This window comes from Calonectris borealis, chromosome 16 (genome assembly GCF_964195595.1).
Source record: "Calonectris borealis chromosome 16, bCalBor7.hap1.2, whole genome shotgun sequence".
Taxonomy (NCBI): domain Eukaryota; kingdom Metazoa; phylum Chordata; class Aves; order Procellariiformes; family Procellariidae; genus Calonectris; species Calonectris borealis.
The window spans coordinates 16898407-16922760 of record NC_134327.1 but is presented as its reverse complement, the minus strand read 5'-3'; the positions used below and the strand labels follow the sequence as shown (position 1 = coordinate 16922760).

General features: G+C 51.4%; 2 protein-coding genes across 5 annotated transcripts in view; both read right to left on the bottom strand.

The window, feature by feature from the left end:
• On the bottom strand, positions 1–16492 carry SLC5A11 (solute carrier family 5 member 11). 4 transcript variants are annotated; one of them, XM_075164888.1, is made up of 16 exons: positions 16448–16492; positions 13291–13467; positions 12304–12375; positions 11504–11608; positions 11192–11251; positions 10649–10753; positions 9236–9341; positions 8337–8417; positions 7200–7405; positions 6249–6384; positions 5384–5491; positions 4836–4986; positions 4430–4598; positions 3665–3880; positions 2284–2446; positions 1–1214 (listed from the first exon to the last, which is right to left on the bottom strand). In XM_075164888.1, the coding sequence occupies exons 2-16, from the start codon at positions 13420–13422 to the stop codon at positions 994–996; spliced, it is 2031 nt and encodes a 676-aa protein (XP_075020989.1). In that variant the 5' UTR covers positions 13423–13467; positions 16448–16492; the 3' UTR covers positions 1–993. The 4 variants fall into 4 exon arrangements, with proteins under 4 accessions (XP_075020989.1, XP_075020990.1, XP_075020992.1 ...); XM_075164889.1 differs by lacking the exon at positions 16448–16492 and adding an exon at positions 15748–15982 and having other exon boundaries at positions 2–1214; XM_075164891.1 differs by lacking the exon at positions 2284–2446 and having other exon boundaries at positions 2–1214.
• A 4815-nt stretch (positions 16493–21307) lies between these two features.
• Positions 21308–24354, bottom strand: part of GRID2IP (Grid2 interacting protein) — a 32676-nt gene continuing 29629 nt past the window's right edge. Inside the window, exons 20-23 of the mRNA XM_075165569.1 lie at positions 23894–24023; positions 22343–22461; positions 21710–21874; positions 21308–21379 (exon numbers count right to left, since the gene is read on the bottom strand). Of these exons, the coding sequence (XP_075021670.1) occupies positions 21308–21379; positions 21710–21874; positions 22343–22461; positions 23894–24023 (486 nt within the window). The remainder of the gene's footprint in view (positions 21380–21709; positions 21875–22342; positions 22462–23893; positions 24024–24354) is intronic.

Here is a 24354-nt window from a genome sequence, read left to right as displayed (position 1 = left end):
AGCAGCTCTCGCTCTTTAATAAGTTTATCTGCAGCTACACAAAGCCCTGGGGGGCGGGCGGGCTGAATCACACACACCCAGCCCGCCTGTCCCCCCCCGGGGACGGACGTTAGGTGAAAGGTGGTCGTTGGTCCCGGCCGAGGGTTTTCACGGCGTGGAAGTGCTCGCAGAATGGCTACGAGGCGAGGCGGTGCCCCAGGCCCAGCGCTGCCCTCGTCCCTGGCAGCAGCTGGTGGGTTTGGGCTGGTTTAGTTCCTTCAGGTGACCCTGGCGACATTTTGGGGGCAGTTCCCACGCTGGGTCCCCTGGTCAGCTCGCTGGCCAGCCCTGCTGTCGCAACGCTGCGAGCGGTGCTGGTGTTGCGCGGGGAGGCTGCAAGGCAGGCGGGCCCCAAGAGCTACATTAACTCAGCACAAACTCTCAGTACCGTCAGCGGGCCCCCGAGCACTAATGGCACACGCGCTTCTGCCCGCCGCACGGAGGGAGGAAGCTCAGCCGGCGCGACTGGGGCAGCGAGGCACGGCTCGCTGCTCCGACAGGGCACAGGCAGCAGGCGTTGGCTCTCCTCTGGGCACGCACCCCTCCAGGGTAGAGGAGCCGAACCAAAGGGGGAACAAGTGCTTGTCGCTGGTTATAGAGGCATAAATAGGAACAGAATCCAGACTTCCTGAATTCCAGGCAGTGCTCTAACCCCAAAGAGCATAATTAAATATTTAAAACAACCAAACCAACCTCTTCTGCCTAGCTGCCTTCCTTAGCTCTTTACACCCGGCTTGTTGCCAGTTCAGGTCCAACAGTGATGGTGCTGAGCGCTCAGCACCTTTTGCAGCCAGGCCATTAGAAATAAGGACAGGATTAGAGAGGGGGGTCTGTCTTCTTAAATAAAGAAATAAAATTTAGAAAGCACTAAGAATTACATTAACCCTCTGCTAATTATTATTATTTACACCAATTAAAATTAGTTGATGTCATCTGGAATCGAATAGCCAGCTGCTACGCGAAGTAGGCCCAGAGAAAGAGGCCAGCACATACACATAATAGCAAGTTGATGTTCAGGACGTGTTTCACCAGCGGTTTCTCCTCCAGGGAAGCCACGGGAAGCGGCTCGGGTTTAGTCGGCACCGCGTTCTCGGCGTTTTCCTGTTTGCGCTCCATCCCGCAGAGCCACAGAAAGGTGGTCATCAGCTTTGAGTTCCCTTTGGCGTTAGTCGTACCTAAAAAGACAGTCAATAGTGAGGTATAAATCTCACCGACAAAACACGTCCCAGGAATGTATTAGTGTGGTCCTGTACATAGCGTTTTGATGTAAAAACACACCAGCGTTCTTTAAATGAATACACTAGCTACGCTGAGGTGTAGGAAGCCCTTCAGTTAGCGTCTTCTGGGGCTGTAGTACCAACTTCACTCCTCCCTGGAGCTCTGAGCTCAAGTTCTGCTGTTCCCGACATTTAATAAACAGTTACAGTAGACCAAACCCTAAAAGCTTGGCTGTAGCTGCTTGGTGCGTGCTCTAGTCCATTCAGGGTTACTCCACGCCACACACGTGTAAATTGAATTCTCCCAGCTCTGGTGTGGGCTAGGGCATACACAACTAAATGCTGGGAAGGCGGCACTCATGCACCACAAATGTGAGACTTCCCAGCAGTTGGGAGAGCTGCGCAGTAATTCATTAACTTTTTAACAGCTTTTTATAGATCAAAGGGATACACAGCAAAAGCTGCAAAGTTACATAAACAGTGCCCCAAGTCTGGCAAAAACAAGTGATGATAATCATCGCTGGAAAATGCAGGATGAGTTGCTACGCATGTTTGTACCTAATACCGACAAGTACAAGTTTTAAAAAATGTAAATCCTCCTTCACTGATCTGTCAAGAACTCCGCCCAGGGCTCTGGGTTCTCCCTGCCGCTAGAGTCGATCAGAAAACATCACTGAAAAACAGAAATGGAATTTCATGAAAATAATTGTGTTTTTCCTCCACCCTCCCCTTTTTCAATCAGTTCTCCTTGCAAGCAGCACCAATCTCTAGTGCAGGATAATGGGCATGGCTTTCTGTATCCCATCCAGCTCCTTCTTGATTTCAAGCATATCTAATGCCATCGAGAGATGGAAAAGAAACTAAACTTCTGCTTAGGTAACACTGTCAGGTAAAAACCTTTTAGCATGCCCTGAAGTTACAGAAATCCAGAGGAAGTAGTTTTAACGTTTCTTGTCTTCAAAGGCTTTACATAATGCCTAGGGTTGTTAAGTGTAGGTATTACTGAACACGATGTTGGAGCACTTACATTTATTATCATTTGAACTATTTTCAGAAGCAATGCTTATATCAATCTGGAGAGCTGGACGCTCAGCTTCACACACTCCTTTTGCAGCATCGGGGGAAGGGCTGACTGCTAGGTCTTTCTTGACTGGTAGATCCCCACGTGTGAACCAGGTAAGCCGACTTATCTGATGGCATGAAGAGTGGTGTTAAAGAAAACTGCTTTCATGGTTGTTTAAAGGACTACCTTAGCAGTAGAGCAGCCTGCAGAGAGAATGCTTAGAGGGGCTGAAATCTGTTCTCCCGCTCTGCTGGAGCAGGTGAACAGCAAAGTGCTCAGCTGGTAACTACAGGAGCGATGGCTACCACTGGCATGTTGGGTTTAGTTTTGTCTGGAACACGATAGCTCTTTGCACAGATACACTCTCTGAAGGATGGCATTCTTCACTCCCTGGTACTGAGGAGGAGACACTTCTGCACGGGATGCAGACTGAGAGTGGGTCAGTGAAGGGAGCAAAAGAATGGAAATTGTGGCCAGGGAGGAATGATTCAAAGAACTGGGGTTGTTGAGAGAAGAGACGACAGGTGGGAAATATGATAATTTTCTTCAAACATGCAAAAGACTCATTAAAGAGGAATGTTCTCAATATCAACAACAGGGCGGACAGGAAGGGATGAGCACAACATGAAGCTGGAAAGATTCAGGTTGGAGATGAGGAAAAACTGCTACTGGAAGGGCAGGTGAGCTCTCGATTTGATCACACACCTCCCTGGGCATTCTCCCTCTTGGGGGACTTTTAAGAATAAGTTCACCAGGTCTTTCAGAAATATATCAGGTTAGTCCTGTCTTGAAGCAAGAGGATGCGTTGGCTGTATGATTTCTGAAGGTCCCTCTGGCCCTTCTTTCTGCTATTAATGTTTTCCTGTAGCCTCGGTGTATCTATTGAAAATAGTCAAACTGGCACAAACCTGTTCCAGAGGAAGTGTGCTCTCTGCCCTTGATTTCTCTTTTCTGCGAGTAAAAATGGTTCCTCACTAAATTAGTAAGAGAGTTGATAAAGATGACCCAGAAGCTGGAATTTCTTGGAAAATAGAGGGAAAAAGCTAATTTGTCATGGATTAAACACACGTTTGAAACTTAAGAACAGCTCTTTGTAGCATCCACTGTTGACCAGTTTCCAGGGTGGGACTCTGGATTTACGGGACCAAAATCTTAAATGGCAGCAGGGTGCTGGAGCAGAGGCGGGATTGCTGTTACACGTTATTGCAAGTGTGGTCATAAATAAAGAATGAATGGAAACTTCCATTTCTAGATTATTTATCTCCACATTATTCCCATGGATGTAGTGTGGGGCATCCTGGAAACCATTTACAAATAACAAAAGAAACCTGAAGGGGTGACGCACCATTTCTTCCGAGGGGGGTTCTGTGAGCACGCTCACCACCAGCACAGTGAGCGTGGAGATCGCGGCCAGCACCATGGAGAAGTAGAGATAGTGCATGTACTTCACCACGCCTGGTCGGAGGTCGGTCTCGCCGCACTGGGGCTCTGGGTAGATGAAGTCCAGCACCAGCCGAATGATACCCAGCAGCAGCCCAATCACCAGGCCCCAGAACGCGCCCTGGGAAAGGAAGGGTGTTCTTTATCGGAGCAAGCAGCATGCATCCACCCAGGATCCAGGGCTAAACCATGGTCTCAGGCTATAAGCTGGCCAGGCCTTCTCCTTGCTGTTTTTTTGGTGGGCTTCCCTCTCCTCCCTTTTCTGCTCCTGCTCTCTAGGTCTGCCAGTGCTGTTACAGCAGCCTGGTACCTCTTCTCCGTGGGGTCAAGTGGGTCATTAATTTTGGTGTGGAGGGGAAGGATGACACCTTACGCCAGAATACTTTGAAGAGTGATATTTGTATCCTAATGGTTGCCTTAATCCTGGGGGGCTGACAACTGCTGCCCACCTAACCGGAGCCTGGTTTGGGAAGACCTTACCCTTTACCCAGCACCAGTCTTTGTGGAGAAACTGGAGGTTTAGGGCTGCTGATGCCGGCTGGTCTGGCTCCTTCGCTCTCTGGGCTCATTGTGCCTTCTGCAGCCTGGGGCTGGGGCCTGGGGTGGTAGTTGGAACTGCAGGACTCTCATGAGGACAGCAAGGCCACAGAGGCGACAGCAGAGCCGTTACCTTTTCATTCGCTCTTTTCCAGAAGCAACCCAGTATAAACACCATTGCCACGGGGGGCTGCAGGTAGGAGCTGATTGACTGGATGTAAATGAAGAGCTGCCCTCCCTGGCCGGCCTGCACCAGTGGGATCCACAGGATGGAGACCACAGTGAGCAGCAGCACAAAGACCCTGTGCGAGAAAAAGATGCCATTACTGTTGGTTCAGACTGTTCTTTTCCAATTGCTCAGCTTGCAGGACTCCGACCGAGATCTCTCGTAACCCGCAGGCCTCCACTCTGGTCCTCCACCGAACCTGCGCAATACGAAGGTACTGCGTCTGCACAGGGGCGGCGGGCTGCGAGGTGTGCCGAGAGGGCTCTCTGATGCCCAGGCTCCGATATAATGTGCATGTCCTCGTTCTCCCTACCTGCCAACGATCATGAGTTCCCACTCGGAGCAACGAGGACGGAAGTGTTTCCAGAGGTCCATGGTGAAAATGGTGCTGGCACTATTAAAGATGGAAGTCAGGGAGGACATGAGAGCTGCTATCATCACTGACATCATCAGGCCCCTGAGTCCTGGAAACAGAAGGAGAAGTACAGCCGCCCTGAGGAATCCCCAATAACCCCACTGTAGGATGTCCTCGAATTCTTCTTTAAACTAGAACAGACTTTTGAAAATGTTTTTACCCCTGATTTTAAAATGGCGTGATAGGGAGGTGTTAACAGTTGATTCTCATTGTTAAACACCTGCACTTTATCTCTTATCCAAATTTGACTGAATTAGACCTCTGGATACTGGATCATCACCCATCTCTCCTGTTGCATGCTGTCCCTTGCCACTGTCTCACCAAGCCCAACATAAACCCCTACTGAAATTATAGTTGCAGGGTATTTTCCCCTCTGAACTTCTCTCATGGATGTCTTTTGGCTGGTGCATACCCATCAGTGCCAGAACCATTACCAAGCTCCTTACCTACAGGCAGAAGTTCTATGACCAGCTTAGGATAAGCAATATCGGAACAGCCAGATGGGTTGCCACAGATTTTTCTGCAAATTTCCACATCTGCACAAGCCACCAGATCTAAAATAAGCAAGGAGGAGTGAGAGGCAGTATTCCATAGCCATGATAAACCAATAAATCTAAACAAGTTAGTCTACTGAATGTTTTAAACTGCTTTCTAAGTGAAATACTGGATATTGGAAAGCTTGGAAAGCTTCCAGCAAATAACGCAGGACTATCCCAACACAGCAAAGTAAGGGCAGTACTGGGCTTCTCTGTTTTCCCTTTTTTCCCTTCCATGCAAAAGGTACTACCAGTATAGGTAGCTGACCTGCTTTGAATGTCTAATTCTTCTCTAGGAATGTTGCTCCTGTGAGGACTAAGGCTGTCCACCCACCCCCGGCACACCCCCTCACGGACAGGCACATCCACACGTTCCCACCCGGTGAGCAGTTTATGACATTCAAGGTGGTATGTTAGGATTTCTCCAAGTGCCTCAAACTTAAATTCCAAGAGGAGTAACGTGCTGGATGCAGGAGGGGCTTAAGTGCATGGTCAAAACGCAGAGCAGCTGCAGGTAGCAAGCTCAGAATAGATCACAACTGTTGTGAGAACGGATGACAGCCAACTGCTCTAGCACATGGAGCAGCGCGTTGTGCAATGTGTGTCTGGGGTCTGCTGTAGGAGGGTGTGGATTCCCCAGCTTACAACTGGAAGAAAATTTCTTCATACTTTGGGCATTTGATGCATTGCAACCTTTTAGGCTGTTCCAGCTCCATAGTGTAGGCACAACCAGTAGCGATAAATAGAGCAAACAGATCTCTCCTTCAGCACTTACCTGGGAAGAGAATCCGGCTGATCATGCCTGGCATTACCATCATAAAGAGGGGCAAAATTTTCAAGTAGGAGGTCATCAAGGAGCCTCCTTTGGCATGAGAGAGGTTTTTAGCAGCAAGGGACCTCTGAACGATGACCTAGAAATTAAAAAATGTGTTTGGTCCACTGTCAGCAGAGAGGAGCTAGCTGTAGATGACGCGATACTGATTGCATTCACGTGTATACTTTGTCCTCTAAACTACTGAAATCTTAGAAGGGTGAACACACAGCTTGGCTGTAGCTTTATAATTCTTCCTTCAGATCCTGAGTACTTCACAGAAACATAGACCTGAAAGGCACTGCTTGTGTCACCAAATCTGAGCCTTGCTTCTGCAGTATACTGTGTTGCATAGTCTGTTCCTTAAACTAACCATGCTCAGGCTTAAAATCTTATTTTCTTCTTCTTTTGTTGTGGACTTGCCTGACCTGATGGCTAAACCTGGCCAGTTCAGCAGTCCTCCTGTCCAAGCAGGACAGAGTCTGAAAGGAGCAAAATGAGTTCAATAGAAGAGTACTACAGGAACACCAGGAGGTTGCTCAGGGCTTCAGTCTTGCTGGCTCTGATGTAGTCACTAGGAGGGATGGTAATCAGAGCTCTGGGAAGTTGAAGGAGTGAGTTCACAGGTGGTTCACGAGAAGTGAAAGGCTTAAGTTAGAAAAAAAAAATCATCTTTGTAGACTGGGATTAGCTCATACATACATTCTCACCCCCTTTTATGTTGAAATGATTCCCAAAACTTAGTTGTGCGTATCAAGTTTTGCAGCTTTAGGATTGAAAGTGTCAGATTTTACTTAATTCCCCTCAGAAACAGTAACCAGTCCAAGCTACGTTGCAAGCCTTAGGTTTGTAATCAGATTCAAACAACCAATAACATGTTTTTGAAACCGAACAAAGAAATAAGCAGTAACCCACCTGATCGGTACACCAGTACCACAGGGACGGGATGGTCATTCCCACCAAAACTCCTGGCCAGGGAAGGTCAGAGTTAACAGGGTCTCGGAAAATGTGAAAAGCATCTTCTCTTGGCAAGCCGCAGCTAGTGTTTTCCTTGCGGGTGCTGGGAATGGCATCAAAGTATTTTCTCTGCAAACCTTCAAGACCGCCAACTTCAACAAAGCCTAAAATAGGTCATGAGAAGCAGTTATCACATCTTCCCGGGCTGGTACTCTGATTTTCAGTCTCTGTGGTTTGCTATAGGTGAACCTCCACAAGTATTCTTTAAAATCAGAAGCTATTGACTCTAACATTGGGCTGGGGGATAGCATAGTGCCAAAACTGCTGGCTAGATGTCGTGGTTTAACCCCAGCCAGCAAATAAACCCCACGCAGCCGCTCGCTCACCCCCCCTGCCCCCTTACGGTGGGATGGGGGAGAGAATCGGGAGGGCACAAGTAGGAAAGCTCCCGGGTTGAGATAAAAACAGTTTAATAATTGAAATAAAACGAAGTAGAACAGTGATAATAACAATGAGAACAACAACAATAACCGAATACACAAAGCAGGCAATGCACAACAGAGCTGCTCGCCGACCCCGTGTCACGAAGGGGGAGTGAGCCCCCCCCCCCCGGTTTTTATACTGAGCATGATGTCCCATGGTATAGAACACCCCGTTGGCCAGCTGGGTCCACCACCCCGGCTGTGCTCCCCTCTCCCGGTGCAAGCACCACCCAGGAACAGCCAAAGCATCAATGGGCCATCAACGCTCCTCTCACACCAAACCCAAAACACAGCACACCCCCCCAGGCTACTGGGAAGAAAGTTAACCCTGTCCCAGCCGGAACCAGGACACTAGAGAAGGTGCTTGTTCATCTATAGTATCGCTTCAGAACGTATTTCTTTAGAGGTCTTTCAGGGAGTACTCATGCATTTTTACCACATAAAGAACTACTATAAGATTGTTTGTAGAAGCATATATTCCAACAGGAAAATACATAGAAAGCAGTTCCCAGAACATCAGCTGAGTAACCAGTTGTAACGATCCAGCTTGTTTGTAGTACTTGGTAAAGCTTCTATCATAGTTTTAGTAATAAAACCCCAGGGAAACACTCACTGAAGACCATGAGAGTCACAGCCCCGATCAGCATGATGAGAGTTTGCAGAGCGTCTGTGTATATCACAGCTGCCAGGCCACCTAAGAGAGCAGAAGAGCAGCAAACTGTGGGAAACTGGGTTTGTTCTGTCGTAGCATCTCAGGCTTTGCAGAAGTTTTTGACAAGCAGCGTAAGCCGAGCCCCATGCCTGGCAGGCTGGCGTGTTCTGACCATGTTGGGGGGCAGTTCGGCCAATTCCTGTGCATGACACTTTGGCTGAAATTTCCCATGTTTTGAATCATAATGAGTCACCATTTTGTCACTAAAAAGCCAAAGTCCAGTATAAGTATTTCTACGGGAAATACATGGAAAAGCTCCAAAACAAAGCCTAAGCTGAACAAGGAGGAGAAGAAAAAAAGAAGGGGGGGGGATCTTTATGAGCAACATCACTCGGGGTGAGCACTGGGAAAGGAGAAACCTTTATTTGTTTGGGATTTGCTGCTTACTCCGTGCATGGCTTTTTTCCATTTGGCGACTCATAAGCCCTGAAAGGGCACCCAAGATTGACAATGCTTTCCGCATTACACGGCTCATTATTATGTAAATCACTCATACCTCCAAAAAGCCCAGAGGAAAAATGTATTGTGCAAATGCCTCAAGCATAGCTTCTCCTTAAAGTAGAACTGACATGCATCCATTTCTGGTATGGCCTTATAAGGGGTATTCATTTACTCTTACCTGGTAATTTTTTCTTAACAGGCCAGTTATCAATTGCTTTTCCCCCTCCCCTTATCCATACTTATGGCAAAACCAGACTGTACGGGAAACACAGGAATTCTATCACGAGCACAAGGACACATGGTGCGTTGCGTGAAGGCTAAGCAGGACCTGCACTATGATCTGATACTCAGCCACGTACCCGCCACAGTGTAAACGGCTGTGATTGCCAGCAAGCCTACCACTGCGATATAGAGGTCCCAGTGTAAGGCTTGCTGAATGAAGAGGGCCCCAGCGTACATATCGACCTAGAGAAAAAGACAGTTATCACCGTTGCATCATGTTACCGAGCCCCTCAAAGCTGGTAGTGCAGGGAGCGTGAACATTTAGCTGACCAAGCTGCCTCCTTTGCTGGGACCGGTCTGGTTTGTAACGGCTTGCGACTCCCCGGCTCCCTGCAGCGTCTTCTCCCCGTGACACATCCCTCTGCAGCCCCAGCTCCTGCCTCCTGTGCATTAGGACCAAGCTCTGTGCAGCATTTAGACCGTTTGTTATCACTGGCCACGGGGGGACAGGGAGGGCCGTGATGGAGCTGACCCAAGAGAGGGGGAGCGTGCACAGCCTGCTGTGAAAAAGGCCTTTGGGTGGGGTGAGCTCATTTCTTCCCCGGAGCTCCAGCGAGCGGGGTGGGGGTCCAGAGCACCTGCGGCACAAACCTCCCCGGGTGCCTCAGCCTGCCGCCAGCCCCAGCACCGGTTTGCCGTAACGCGAATTCCTCCCGGCTGACACGGTGACAGGGAGATAATAAGGAAGTGTCCTCGGGGCTGGGACCCAGCCCTGACCAACTAGCTCTGCAGCTACCTGAAAATGCTGCGTTGTAGGAGAGCTTTAGGATAGGCAAACTGCAGACCGTGGAATGACAGACTGATCTAAAAGCATCTGGATGATCTGTTCTCTCTCAGGAACTGTATTTTCTGAGAGGGGACACAGGCAGGCGTGTGTCAGCCAGCGCGTCCCACTTTGGCCCTGTACATACAGGAAAGACACCGGCAGGGACTTGTCTGGTTTCACAGATTCATGCACTGCTGCACGGTTAATAAACAGCTAGTGAGGTGTTGCGCAAGGGTTGATTCAGTTATTTATTCAAGGCACTACATCAAACAGGTGCAATAAATCACTAAATTCTTTTCATCTAAACACATACCAACTCCTACGTTCTTATTCATCCCACACATAACAGCGTTTGGTGTCTGTGCAGGCAATAAATATGCAAAGGGAACAAACTGGGTAAGCTGCCAGATGTACAAAATCTAACAAGAAATGCATCACCCTCACAACTCAACTTTTCAACGAACTATTGCTCAGGACATTGACACCTAGCTTTCCTTCCTATTGTAGCAAGCATTCAGATCCTTAATGGAAAAAAAAAAAAGAAGTTATTCTTTTTGTGTAGGTTCTCAAAACAACTATAGTCTATCTTCCTTGGGTATTTTGATAATACACCCTTTTCTGCTAATATAGGGAAGGGCCAGTAGTTGTATTTCTCAGCCTCGCTGATCAGCACGTTTCCAAAGTGAATTGAATTCAGTCTGTTTCCATGTTTTTTTCTACTTACTGATATTTTGGTGAAGATATAGATGAACAAGTAGAGAATCGCCAGGAACATCTGAATTCTTTTGCCTCCAAAACGTTTCTGCAAGTACTCGGGCATGGTGGTAACCTACGTGAGAGACGTGCCGTCAGAGGAGGAGCTACGCAGTCGCTCCTGCGCATCGCAGAGGGCTCACCCACGGAGCCGGTGTGGGAGGTTTGCACTGGTAGAAGACCAGAACGACCCTGCCAGTTGCACTGTGCTGGTATTTCGTTCTCAGCTGCCTACTTAGGCCAGCACAACAGTTTGGCAAGCACTGACTTTGCTATTACATCTGACATGGCTCTCCTTGGGAGATGGAGCAGCCCGACCCCCACACCCGAACCCCAGCGCTGTTCCCGGGCAGCAGCTCTCCTCCCCTTCAGCCCAGGCCGCCGGTGCGCCCTGGCCTGTGCCCTGCCTTCCGGAAGGAGCACCGGTGCAGCAGGAGGTGGTTAAGCCCACGAGCCACACAGGTGGGTTAAATACCAGCAAATCATCGACGGACACAACATCCCCTCCACTTACTCCTGCTGCAATGTAAATGGGAAGGAATAGCCAGGCCAGCACCAAAACACAAAACATCCCCTGCAAAGCAAACGGAAAGGAAGGTCAGCGATGCTGGTCAAGGCTGTGATCGGGTGGGTCCGTGGGGACAGGGGACTGGGTTATCCCTCAGAGGCCTCAAACCCCCAGCAGCTGGTGGTGACTTCTAGCTCGTGCAGCAGGAGTCTGAGCCTTCGGAGCCGCCAGACCTCTACCCTTGCGTGGCGACTCGTTGGTGTTGGAATTGCCCCATACAGGACAGAGACGGCTGCAGAGCCGCCGTGCCACACTCACGTTCCACTCGTAGGCTGTTGCGGCAATTCCCGAGGCGGCTCCCGACCCAGCCAGGCCGATGAAGTGGCCACTTCCAACGTTGCTGGCAAACAGGGATGCGCCCACCTGGAGAAAGACAGGAAACAGGATCTGGCCTTGGCACCAGGCGTTGTTCTCAGCCTGCTGAGAACACGGTGATGTCTTCACTCGTGACCACAGAGGACATGAAATCCTTGTCACTCTCTGCCACCTTCTTTTGCCTACACGTTCAGCGGCTCTGGCACCTCTCTGCAGCTTCTTTCGTCATTCGCTGCCTATCTCTCATTTGTGGGCACGTTTAGGACCATCCTGCTTCCAAAACAGTGTCTGGTCTCTCACGGAGAAGCAGGGCAGAAGGTGGAGGCAACAAGTGGAAATGTCAGGTCATCAGGTTCTTATACTAGTACATACTGACTCACCAGACCAGCCCAAATGAAATACCCCAGCTAGCAGACTGGCTCAACATAAAGCTGCGTCCGCCATGGGGACCACCCAGTTAATTCTGGAAATCTCCAGACCAAAGCATGCAGAACCAGACAGGCTTTGCAAGCCGGCGGGCTGGCTCTCGGGGGGCGCAGGGCTGTGGCCGGTGCCCTGCAGCAGCTCCGCTTCCCTGGTCTCAAACATGGGAAAAAAAGCCAGTATTGTAACTGGGTCTTTGCCAAACACGGAAGTAATTTTTTTTTTTCCTGTTTAGAGAAATAAGTTCTGCTTGGACAGAAGTGCTCTTCAGTCTTGGTGTAGCCTAGGGGCACAAGCAGTATAACGATGAAGATACTTACAGGCCACCAAACCATCTGTCCTCCAGCTAGAAAGTAGCCTTTTACAGTGCTGCGCTGCGTCTTCCACATGGACTGGGAAAGCAGAAAAGCAGAACACAGGTTTCAGCAATCATTTCAGTTGCTGCTCAGAGCATCACCAAGCGATTTCCCCAGCGGGAGACTCTGTACTGTCATCAGATGAAAGCGAAGGGTTTCTTGAAGGACCTGCACTTGCTGCTGGGAAATCCTGGGGGACGAGAGAGCAGCAGACGAGGGAGGGGACTGGCCAATGCTGTCAGCCATGCGGAAAGTTTTCTATCATCTCAGCATCTGGATTAAATGTTTTCTGTGATAAGCAAACTAAATCACTCCAGATCTGTGAAGAAGACAAGCAATTTAGGACAAGAACTGCAGACATCCCTAGTTATTAGGCGCAGCCAGGAGAAATGCACGTATTTCGCATTGACTTCTGTTCTTCAGAGATTTCAGATAGTTTCATGCAAAACCCTGAGAGTTACGTGCCACATCTGAAGGGAGCGACTATTCATCTCTGCCTTATGACAGCCAGATTGTGCTTTTGCTATTACAAAAGCCATGCCAAAAGGATGTCCTTCTGCCTTAATTGTATATGAACAGTATTTTTAATTTATGGAATCTGCTGTCGAGACCACTGCGGACAAGCACAGGTGATTTATAGGACAGCAATTCCTTCCTGGATGAAAAAAACATTATTATTAGCAATACTTTGTACTTAAGACGACCTCTTCCTTACAAGGGTTCTCAAAACCTTGGCAAACACTAGACCTGAAAAGCTCTCCCTGGAGTGGTGAGGACACTTCCCCAGGCTGAAGTGAGGAAAAGGACCTGTAAACTCTATCCTTCCGCTTGTTCAGTTGAATCCAGTGAAATGCAGCCTGATTCAAGCCAAAGTAAAATAATTTGAGGCCAAAACAGCCGTACTTTTCAGTATAACAGGACATATGAAAGCTTTTAACGGTATCTGCTTACCCACAACCCAACTGCGAGGACAAATACGAAGTACAGCACAAGAACAGCAATGTCTATGGAGTCCAGCGTCTTCTGGGGAAACACATCCCACGGGGGGGTCACAGAGGATGGAGTGCTGCTGGTGGTCTCCATGGTTTCTTATGCAGGCCGAGTGCTTCTTTGTCTTGATGCATATATCTGTTAAAAAATGGGTTACATGGTTAGGAGAGGATGTGGCAGCACCGTGAAGGTGTTGACTGTTTCTTGAATAATTCAGGGGTTATCGGCTCTGTGGCTCTGGCTGCGGTGCTGCTCATGCCGGAGCTGTGGAGAAGGCTCCTCTTGTCTCCAGCTTTTGCCTTCATTCGTGACTCCCTTCCTGTGATGTGAAGATGCTGCCAGCAGGCCAGCTGTGGCTTGGTCGGATTTCCTTTGCAGTGGATAATTGTCTAACTGGTGGAGAAATGGGCGCATTAGAGAGGAGGTGTAAATAGCTGAAATGGCTGGAGGAAAGGACCGGGACGTGGCACAGCCGGCGATGGCAGCCTGTGGGTCCCAGTGCGGCAGCACTGCAGGACTGGCCTTGGTGAGAAGCTGCTGCCAGAAACGTGCCCATGACGGGCCGCCGGGATGCGAAGACACGTGAACTGCCCCAGCGGCGGTGGCATTTTCCTCCTTGGCCACAGCAAGAGCTCGCGCCCGGGTGCAGAGGGTGGTTGGGTCTCCTGAGTGCGGCTGCCTTCCCTTATCAGGAACGGAGGCTGGCAGCGTGTCGCCGAGCAGAGGGATGGACGTACCCTCTGCCACACCGGAGCGGGCCGGGGCAGCGGGGAGGAGCAGCCAGTACCGCCGGTGGACGGTGCAGCGGTGTGGGATCGGCGCCAAGCGGCGGAGGAGCCGGTGCCGGAGCTGGGGCTCCCTCCTGCACGCCAGCCCGGAGGCACTTCCTGCGGGCGAGATACTCATGTGCTTCCCACAGGAATAAAAACTCGTTTTCTTGTCCAGAAATGCCTGATGAGGAGATGTGGCACCCCTGAGGGACCCTGCAAGGGCAGGATAAAGTCCACGCAAGGCGGTCGGTCGGGTATTGGAATTAATGCAGTTCCTCCTCGTTTCCTCCTCCTCCTCCCCTCGCCCAGGCTGGGCCCCGCTCTGAGAGCAGGACAGGAGGCGAGTGGCAGCCCTGCTGCGGCCAAGGCGGGGGCAAGGCCCGCCTCGGAGAGCCCCTGGCTCGGCGGTGGCCGTTGTCGGTCACCAGGGATCCCCAGCACCTCACTGCCGCGCTCCAGCCACGGAGCAGGTTTGGGATTATTTCTCTCACCCTGCTGAGCCGAGGAGACGGTTCCTCCGGAGAGGGGCAGAGCCGGCACTGCCCGGCCTCGGCGTGGCCTCGCAGCCGGCTCAGCTCTGGGTCCAGCCCCGGCGTCGCCGGGATGGCTGGGCCGGGTGTCTGCTGGTCCTCCTCCTCCTCCTGCCTGTGCGGCTGGCCAAGTCCTTTGGCCTCTCTTGCACTTGTAAGGCGACAGTTACAAGCTCCCCCCTGCCAAAAAGCTGAAGAAGGTGGGGCGAAGGGTGGCCTGCACCACCCCGGGGCTCCCAGCGTGGACGGTTGGACAACAAGCGGTCGAACAAGTTCTTCCTCCGAACGCCCGGCGCGCAGCAAAGCACGGAGCGAAACAGCCGCCCTGCCCCTCGGTCGCGCGTTTCACAACCTCTGCTGGCTTCACCCCGCTGTTGAACTGCAGCGGGGACCTGCCCCTACCTCACCCGTGGCCTGAAGACTTGCCTGAAGTGCGACTGGCGGCTCTCGCGCACCGGTGGCACCGCGGGCACCTAATGCCCAGGTGTGAGAAAGAGCAGAGAGGGAAGGGAGTCACCAGTGCCGTGGTGATGGAGATGCAGCGGTTTCTCCTGCTGGGCAGTATTCAGGAGGACAAGCCCTGCCCTGTGTCCCCGCTACGCCCAGTCCTGCAGCACAGGCTCTCGTGCATTTACAAAAAGGTTGGTCAATAAATAAGTTTTCCGCTGGCAGATACCATCCCATCACCCGCTTCCCACAGCTGGGGGCTTGTATCCCGAGACATCACCAGCCTCCAGCACAAGAGCCAAAGGCACCACAGAGCCATGTTGAGTGGCAGCGGTGGCAGCGCCGGGCTGGGACCGGGGACTTGCAGCACCTTGGCAGAGACTTTTCCGTGCTCTATAAAGCTCCTGGATCCCACTGAATTCAGCCTTGTAAGGGTACAGGACACTGATGGTCAGAAGATCAGTGCTATCTTACCTCTTTAAGAGGCAACAGGTCTAGGCTGTTGCCAAGTTTTTACTGACGTGCTTAACCTCTAACTAAGAAAAGAAAAATAGGGTTTGGTATGAAATTCCCAGCCTTGGGAAGTTGCTAAACCCGCTCTAACACCTCCTACTTTGTCTTTCGCAGCTCTGATATTGCTGTTTCTTTTCATCCCGAGACACTTCCCGTACCGGGGCCCGCGGGCGGGGGGTCGCAGCAGCAGCACAGCCAGCGTTATAAGCTACATACGCTCAGTCTCACACGGGATTCAGCCACACATGCAGGAGATGTTGTGTCTTTCCCTCCGAAATGTGTGCAGGCACAGCTCTGCAGGCATTTGTCGTGCCCGTCAGCAAAGAAAGGAAACGCGGGATGCACTGCAGGGGAAATTCCCGGCGCTGAATACAGGTGCCTGGTTAAAGCTCCCTTTGCGGCTCCCCGAGCCGGCAGGGAGGCCGGGCGTTAGGAAAAATGCAGTAGGCTCGGTTGCTCTGATTTCAGATCCTAACTCTGCCACGGCCCAGTGGAAATTTTGCCCGTTTTGTGAATTCAGCTCACAGCCCGGTCTCCCTCGGTTCCTGGCACTGGCGGCAGCACTTTCCTCGCCAGAGATTGTGAGGAAGGAACATCCATGGCATTGAAATGAAGCGGCTGAAGCCAGCCCTTTATCAATGGTCCCGGGAGAGACGCGGCCCACGTGGGTCTCGAGTAACCCATCGGGACTGTATCGCTCTAAATGCCTCCTCAAGGGGATTTTTTAAAGCATCGCCAGGTCCATCCACCTTCTAAAGACACCACCGCTCGCCGGGGCCGGAACGCAGCCCAGCAGCCCCGAACCCACGCATCAACCGGAGCTCCCCGACTCGAGGTAGAAGCTGAAAGGGAACTTACTGCGCTCAGCTGGGTCTCATTCTGTTCCCTGCGCCGGGCACCACCAAGCCTCTGCCAACTGACAGGCAGCTTAAATATTGCCAGAGAATCGGGATTTGCCAGCGGAGCTGTTAACGGTGTCACAAGGAATGAGAAGGAATATTTATAGTCAAAGTTAAACTAATTGCCCGAAGTTACTCTTTCGGTCTCCCGTGCTCTGGTGAGAAGTGTATTATTTTCACTATCAGGGCTCATGGGTCAAACTCCACAGAGTGCCATTCTTTTAAGCAATCTGCGCAGCTAGAGAAGGGACAAGTAACAATAAAAAAAATCCGTGCTGATGTCCTCTCAAGCTGACAGCCCGCGACACAGGGGGGAGCTGACAGCTAGTCCTGCCTCTAAGTTTACGCCTAAGCCTTTCGAACAGCAGAGTTCATCCATGGGGTGGGGTTCATAACTCAGTTTGAGTCTGTAGGTGAATCCCAGAGTCGGGTCCCCTTCTGGGACCAGGCTGGAGGTTTTGGCTTCAGCATCATCTGAAAAACCTGATAAACACTTACGGCCAAATAACACGCAGAGAACGATGCTGAAGAGGGACCTTCCAGCCCAGCGAGAGACCGTGGCAGGAGGCAGCTCGTGCATCTCTGAAATCGGGGTGCACAGAGCCCCAGGCAGCACTACCGAGAAGCCCCGTGTCTCAGCGCCGGGCAGGTAACCCACTAGCTGGGAGGGCAGATCACGCATGGGCACTGCCCTCACACAAGCCTAATCCGTGTCCCGACGGTGGAGTTATCAACCCGAATTTTACTGTGTGTGATCCCCTAAGGGCGTGTTGTACTGGCGAGTCCTCCCCTCAGCGCTGCCTGGGTGAAAGCCTCAGCCACAGCCGGGCAGCCCCCGGGGAACGCCGGTCCCGCGTCGCTGGCCGGTCGTGAGCAGCATCTCTCAGCGCAGGTGCTGCTTTTGTGTCTCCCACTCACCAGTCATTTAATGTTGCAACTAACTGCACTGCTTTTACCAAAGGTTTTGTGAAACTCAGCCCTTCTCTGACAATCTCAGCTGCCAGAACCAGAAATTCAGCTCCCACCTTCACTTCTGAGTTTTCTAGATCGACAATGGAGGCAAATTAAAAAAAAAAAAGGCACCCCAAAGTCTAAGAAACCAGAAAGCAAAGTAGGAAAAAACTAATATCTGTATTTCATCTCATTGTTTCACACTCGGCTCACAATTCTTGTGGGCATAACTAAAGGTCTTTGAATCTTGCGATTGGAGATGCTTTAATTTGGTCCGATAGAATTTGGAAAACCCAGATTTTCCTAAATTGTGTTAGAACAATGCAGATCCTCCAGGGCTTTAAATCAACATCCAGGTGCCTTGTGCTACCTCCCAGTCTATGCCACTTTTTTCTGACTTCCAGCCCTTCCAGTCTGATGCTGAGACTTCTGTTTGTCTCTTCGGCATCTTTCATGGCACCTGGAAAATAATTAGGGATCGTGGCCCTTCAAGCCATTATCAAGATACTTAGAGGGAGGGTTCATAGGTGGTTCCAGTTTGGCTTGGAGATGCCAGCCTGGTACTATTTTGTCCCAGCCAGTCCACCAACAGGAGCTGTGATCTTGTCCTCACCATGACTTTACTAAAGCTGCTCGTTTTCTTTTTGATTTTTTCCCCCCTTTCTTGCAGGAAAGAGTGAATCCTTAAACAATCCGAAGTTTGGAATGTAACCTGGGATTTTCATGGTCACTGTTTCCCTGTCTCTGTCAGAGGATGGAAGTGGCACCCGTGGAGCAGGAGCCACGCCAGGGCTGCATTCCCCGCGCTGACCCCGGGCTGCTGCCTGAGTTACCATTTCCTTTCCAAGGACCGGCTTTCCTGTGAAGACGATCCCATGACCCAGGCTGACGCAGGCATTCTGTAAGGCTGGGCTGTACAAGGCTAAAAGGAGAGCGCCCAGCCAGCGCGCCGATTCTGGGGAAAAATTACCTAATGTTTGCAGTTACCAAGAAACAGCAAAACAAGTGTGTGCGGTGAATGATGCCGACTGTCCTATGTACCATGCTGCAGAGGAGGCTCCGGGACATCAGTTCTGTGGCGGTTTATGGACTGCAGCCCCGGCTGCGCTGGACCGTGCGGTGGGAGGTCTGACGGCCGCGCTGGGCAGCTTGAGATCCCCGGGGCTGCAGAGGAGCCAGGCTTGGTCGGCCTAAAGAAACATCAGGAGGAGTTCGAGCACTTTAAATACATGTGCCCAGCGAGGGACTTCTACCCCTAACATTTTTGTTAACTCTGTTCAGAGCCCTTTTACAGTTGCCTCCAGGGAGGACCCAGTGATTGAGCAGGCTGCTGTAAACAAGCTAAACTACAACCAGGAAATCTGATATGAAACCGGTCCCTATCTATCTGCTGTTAGTGTAAAGGGAGATAAATTGCTCCAGGGACATAAACTCAACCTCAGCCAAGAATTCCTTTTCAGAGGGAAACAATTCACTGGCTCATACGCTCACTAAATGTTTTCTTCTGAAGGCTGCAGAAAAAATCCATACTATTTTAAGAATTTGTTGCTCATATTCATCACACTGTGCTGAATGCTGGCACGCAAGCAGCTCTCTTCCCAATTATGCAGTTATTTTCTGCATACCAGCCCAAATCCAGCAAGGCTGGATCCTGCATCTCTGTCCTGTAGGTGTAAGGGGCCAATATTAAGATGGGCAGTCACAAAAGTGCCAGATGCAGAATTCCTCACACCTTCACCTACGGCTGTTGGATGAAGCAATTTTTGACAGAACACAGATGTACATGCAGTCAGGAGGCAGAAGGCAGTAGCTTTATTTTAGGAATAGCACATAGGCATTGGGTAGAGGCTGAATTGTGAATATAGATAGTCCCATTATCAAATAATATAACCATGTGTCAGAAGTTCTGGTTCTTTGAAAATATTCACATAAAAATACCAAAGGGATTGGAGTTCTAACTATTTTGGAAAGTTACAACATGTAGCAAAATCTATGTACAGCATTTTCACATTTGTAATGACAGTTTCGAAAGAACATCCAGTGGTTTAAATATTGAATATGTTTTTAGGAAAAAAAAAAATCAACTGAATGCAGTGTGCAACATCCAAAACGGAAAGAGGAGCTGAGGGAGCATTGCCCTGTCGCCGCCGTCGGAGCAGAGGAGAGGCAGAGACAGACGGGGCTGGACCTCTGGGAACACAATGCTAGAAACTACCTGGCACTTAAAGCTGTATAAACTGAGAACACTTGTGAAAATATACTTCACTTTCTACAGCAGGGTTTAAAAAAATACTGAAAACCAAAGATTTGATGGTCATAAGGTCTCCCATAAATAATGCACCAGTTGGTGATTCTGTGCTTGAGCAGAGGCTGCAGTAAGAGCTCTTGCTCTGGCAATAGACGGGAGGAAGGTTACCTACGCTACGGCTTGCTGGAGCGCTTCCACGGGGCAGGATGTTGGGGCGTGTCGGGTTTGAAAGGCAACGGATGCATTTTGCACAGAGCAATGCCTCACAACATTAACGCACTGTAGGTTTGCTGCAGTAAAGCTCTCGGGGCACTGTGTGGCCCGCGGGCTCATGCACTGACCACGGGATGCTGCTAGCCCTTTCCTCCCAGGGCCGTCTCAGAGGGAATTAAGTCATCTAAATAACAATCAGCCGTTGTTGAAAGGACGTGCATGCTGCTGGAGTTCCCTGGGTATATCGAGTGTGAGCGACTGGTCATACAGTAAAGGACTCTCAGGACTCCAGCCCTCAGGAGTGAATAGGGGAGGGCAGGGGATGTGTTTCTCGCCGGTCTCTGCCTGCCTCGGGGGCGGTACTTGGGGCTGCAGAGGACGCCCACTCATTTTTAGGCTACCGAGGGTTCTGTACTTTCCAAGGAGGCACCAAAATGCTCAGGGATTTATGTCCCTGGCGAGTTCAAATAAGTCTACTGCTGATGATGTTACACTCTTGGAAGATTTCAAGACCTGTCAGTCTCTGCCACACCTTTAAGCAAAGCTGACGGCCGGGCAGGACTCTGGGCTTTCCTTCCTCTCCAGCGCAGCTGGGTAGAACCAGACTGGAGCTGTATTTGGGACCACACGGACGTGCCAGAAGGGTTCTGCAAGGTCATATTGCTTTCCATTGCCACTGGCCGGCAATGGCAGGGGATTAAAGCCTCCAGACCACCTCCAGCGGTCTCCGCTCCGCTGTTACGGTCTGTTCAGGTGGACCTCCAGCCCCACCGTGCAGCTCAAGGGCAGAAGGGCTTGGAGAGGGATTTGAGAGGTGCTCAGCAGCGTTGCTGCTCAGGGTCCCGGGGGAGCAGGCGCAGGTGGCAGCCCTCACCCCCCGCGCTCCCTTCCTCGCCTGGCCTGCGCTGGCTCCCCAGGGAGTCTGTGGCTGGGCTCCAACCCCGGCTCCGAGGCTGGCGGGGGTGAGCGGTGCCCGCCTGGGGAAAGCTGTGTCCTGCCAGGGCAGACTCCTCGCACAGCCACGCTCGGGCACTGGCCGTGGGGGCGTGGGGAGGGTCTCCAGTGACTGCTGGTGCCAGTCATGCGTGTTCTGCAAACACGGGAGAGTGGGGTTTTACCCAGATGTGTCTGAAATCCTTGACTCAGTAATACGCTGGAAATGGAGGATGCTAAGAAAGCTGTTGTCAAGACCAGTGCGGTGTTTACCTTCTTGTCCCTGTGCCTCACCCTCGCATCCATCCACTGTCACCTATGGTGCCTTTCCAGTGTCCAGACTGCCCCCACCCTCGGTCCGTGGTTCTGCTTGGTGGTAGCAGGTGACAGCAGCGTATTTACAACCAAACTCAACGGGAGCAAATTGCACTTTGTTGGCAATAAATTGTTGCATCTCACATTGCTGCAGGCCCGTCACCAGGCAAGGGGGGAGGTCATCCTGGGGCTGCGCTGGCTCTCGCCCACCTGCACGTCGCTGAGTGCCCGCTGCAGGGAGAGAGCAAAGAGCAGGAGCTGAGGAGCAGGCAAGGGCAGCTGGTGTGGACAGGGAGGATGTTTCAACAGCAGTGGCCACTACAGACTTAATTCTCCCCCGGCTTCCTGCTGGACAAGCCGTGCTTGGACCATCAGCCCTCACCTCAGCCTCCTGCACCGGCCAACCAACTTGTACATTAGAAAAATTGTACTTTACAGACACTCAGGTACACATGCTCACAAAAAGCTCGTCTCGTTCCCACAGCCCACATGCAAGTAAAACGCTTCACTGACATTTCACAGGAAAGCCCTTGCTGGCTGGCTTTGAAAAGTGCAACTCACCTCAAACTTGCTCATGAACTCTGCAAAAATGCCGAAGAAAGCTTCAGAAGTTGTCATTTTTGAGTCTTCCCCGAAGAAGGACAACACCTTGCCGAATTCTTCCATGGCTTTGTGCTGCAGGTCGTCCAGGGATCGCATGGCAGGCTGGGCACTCTCCAGGAAGGACTGAGAGAAATGGCTTAAGGGAGAACAGCCGCACTGTGGGTCTGGCACAGATCAGAATCACTTCTGCTTATCAAATGGCTGGGTTTCACCTCAGGTCTAAGAAAGGACCTGCTGCAAATGCAGGCTGCGGCCACATGCGAAGGGAGCCCGCCGGCACGCTCAGCTGTCCCTGACAGCACTTCTCTGGAAGGAAAGACGACTCGGCAAGCTTCCTGGCCTTGTGGCACTGGGTTTCTGCCACGCAGAGGCATGTGAACCGGTGGTCACCACAAAAGCTGTTTCCCATGCTGGCTAAGAGTGGGTGGAGGGTGGAGATTTCCACCGTGCTCTCCCCAGGGGCTGAGATGGTCCTTTCTTACCAGCTGGACACAGCCCTGCTGCTTACTGAGGAGGCATAAAGACAACTGAATGGTTTTGCTCGAGGGCAGTAAGTCACGTTGGTGTTTTGCCCCTTTTACAGAAGGATACAGACATCACAATTGCAAATCTGTCCTCTGCGGTAGCTGGCATGTTGTGACAGGCCATCTGTATGTCACTGACGGTGGTGTGCAGGTCCTTTAGGTCAGCCGTTAGTGTTCTCTGATTCACTACATGAGAAGAGAGGAGTCAGCAGTTAGGAGACGGCTTGCTTCCTGCGGCAAAGTGAGGGCAAGGAGCGTGGGCCATTGGCCAGGGTGGTTCAGGCTGTCTGTCTGCATGGCTCTGCACAACCTGTCCGCGTTGTCCAGGGTGTGGTGGACAACCAGACCTTCCTGCTGGCCTCCAGCAGGTTGCCAGCAGCTACCGCTGGGCACTTGGGCCAAGAGATGCCAAGAACCAAAAAAGGAGCTTGGGACGTGCCAAGCGCAAGGAGCATGCAGGACGCAGCAGCACGAGGGCGGTGATGGATACACAGGTACTTGACTTGGGAGGGGGACAGAGGGCACAGGGTGGTAGGACAAGGGGTAATATCCAGGCTGCTCTCCGTGGCATCTCATCATAGCACCAGCATTCAGGAGAGCAATGAGCAGTTCAGATCCTTGCTGTCCCGGGCGGCCAAGCCTTAGCTCTTCTCCAGGCAAGGGAGAAGGTGAACTGCAGCATGTCAGGAGGGCTTGGGTTACGTGCTGCAGCTGCGTCGCTCTGTGGCCTGTATGAGAGTGAAGCTGGGCAGCCCTGGAAAGCGCATGGTCCGAAATTGGGTATAAAGTGGCAGGAGTTTGGGCAGCAGGGAGCCTTCAGTGACAGAAGTGTTATTTAACAGTTAGGCCAGGTACAAAATCCAGCTAGGAAAGCTGCAGGTACAGACCTTCATCAAGCGGAAATTTACATCTCCAGGCCTGAATTTTCTCCTTTATTTATCCACTGTAGACTAATTCCCAAGGGAATTACTCACAAACAGGAGGGGATGATGTGCCAGGAGAATGCAGCCCATGCTTTGCATGCACCCAGCCTGTTGTGACACCACCAACACAAGTGGATGGGTGATAACCCCAGCATTTACGTGACTTTTCTTTTATTGCAACCAACGAAGCCGTACGATCCTCAGTCAGCATGACATACCTGCGACTGGACTGTGGACTCGTAACATGAGGGGTGCTGTACACTCTGTACCACACGCCATTGCAAGCAGTAATAATGCTGGCACCCACGCCGGGGAGGCTGCACACCAGGATGGAAGGAGGCAGAGGCGGGGTGGGGCAGACCAGCTCCTGGCACTTCCCTCTTCTGTGCTTCATTTGCACTTATAAGATACCTCTGAACTTGGGAGCCACTTTTTCAAGTCAGAAGGTTCAGGTTAGGGACAGAGCCTTGTCTAGACGCTCCCATGTGCAGCAGCGTGGGACGGATGGGACCTCCCCTGTCACTAAGCTTGTCCCTTCCTAGCCCCGTCCTCTCGCTCAGAACCACTCCTCACTTGTTTGGGCCACCATCCTGCTCGTGCCAACGCTGTGCAGCTCATGACAGTTTCCAGACCCGTACAAAACCAAGAGACAGTGCAAGGAGACACGGAGCTTGCAGATGCTTTTGTTCATTTACCTTTGGCAGCGAGCGGCACTGTAGGAAGATCCTTGGCAAAGCCCAGGAGCTCTGGGAAATGTTGGCTAAGTGATTTGGCAAGAATGTGCAGGAAGGTGGATTTCCCATCAACAGTCTTGGTTGTGTTCAGCTACAGCAAAGCAAAACAAGCAAGGAGATTCCTATGCAGAGGAGAGTGAGTTTTGCCAAGCCCCCAAATACACAGGGGCTCCTCTGTTCTGGTCGGCTCACCCTGTGTTCACGTGCGTGGCAATTCGCAGCCATGCTACGTGGATTAATGTTTAAATAGGACATTTAATGTTTACACAGCATGTTACGCCCAGATTAGTGGTGTCGAGATGCTAAGCAATGCCTCCCTCCCACAGGCCAGGGCTGTCACCCCGTCCCCCACCCCTCAGGAGTCCACGTGGGATAAAGACCTTCGTTTTCCCCCCCACCCAGCCAGAAGGCCGTGGGCTCTG

Excerpts from the sequence above, each read along its gene's own strand:
- SLC5A11 (XM_075164888.1), bottom strand. The coding sequence starts at position 13,422 with ATGGAGACCACCAGCAGCACTCCATCCTCTGTGACCCCCCCGTGGGAT. Across the intron at positions 12,376-13,290 it reads TCCTCGCAGTTGGGTTGTGG|TCCATGTGGAAGACGCAGCG; the intron begins GTAAGCAGATAC and ends CTGCTTTCCCAG. Across the intron at positions 7,406-8,336 it reads TGTGACTCTCATGGTCTTCA|GCTTTGTTGAAGTTGGCGGT; the intron begins GTGAGTGTTTCC and ends GACCTATTTTAG.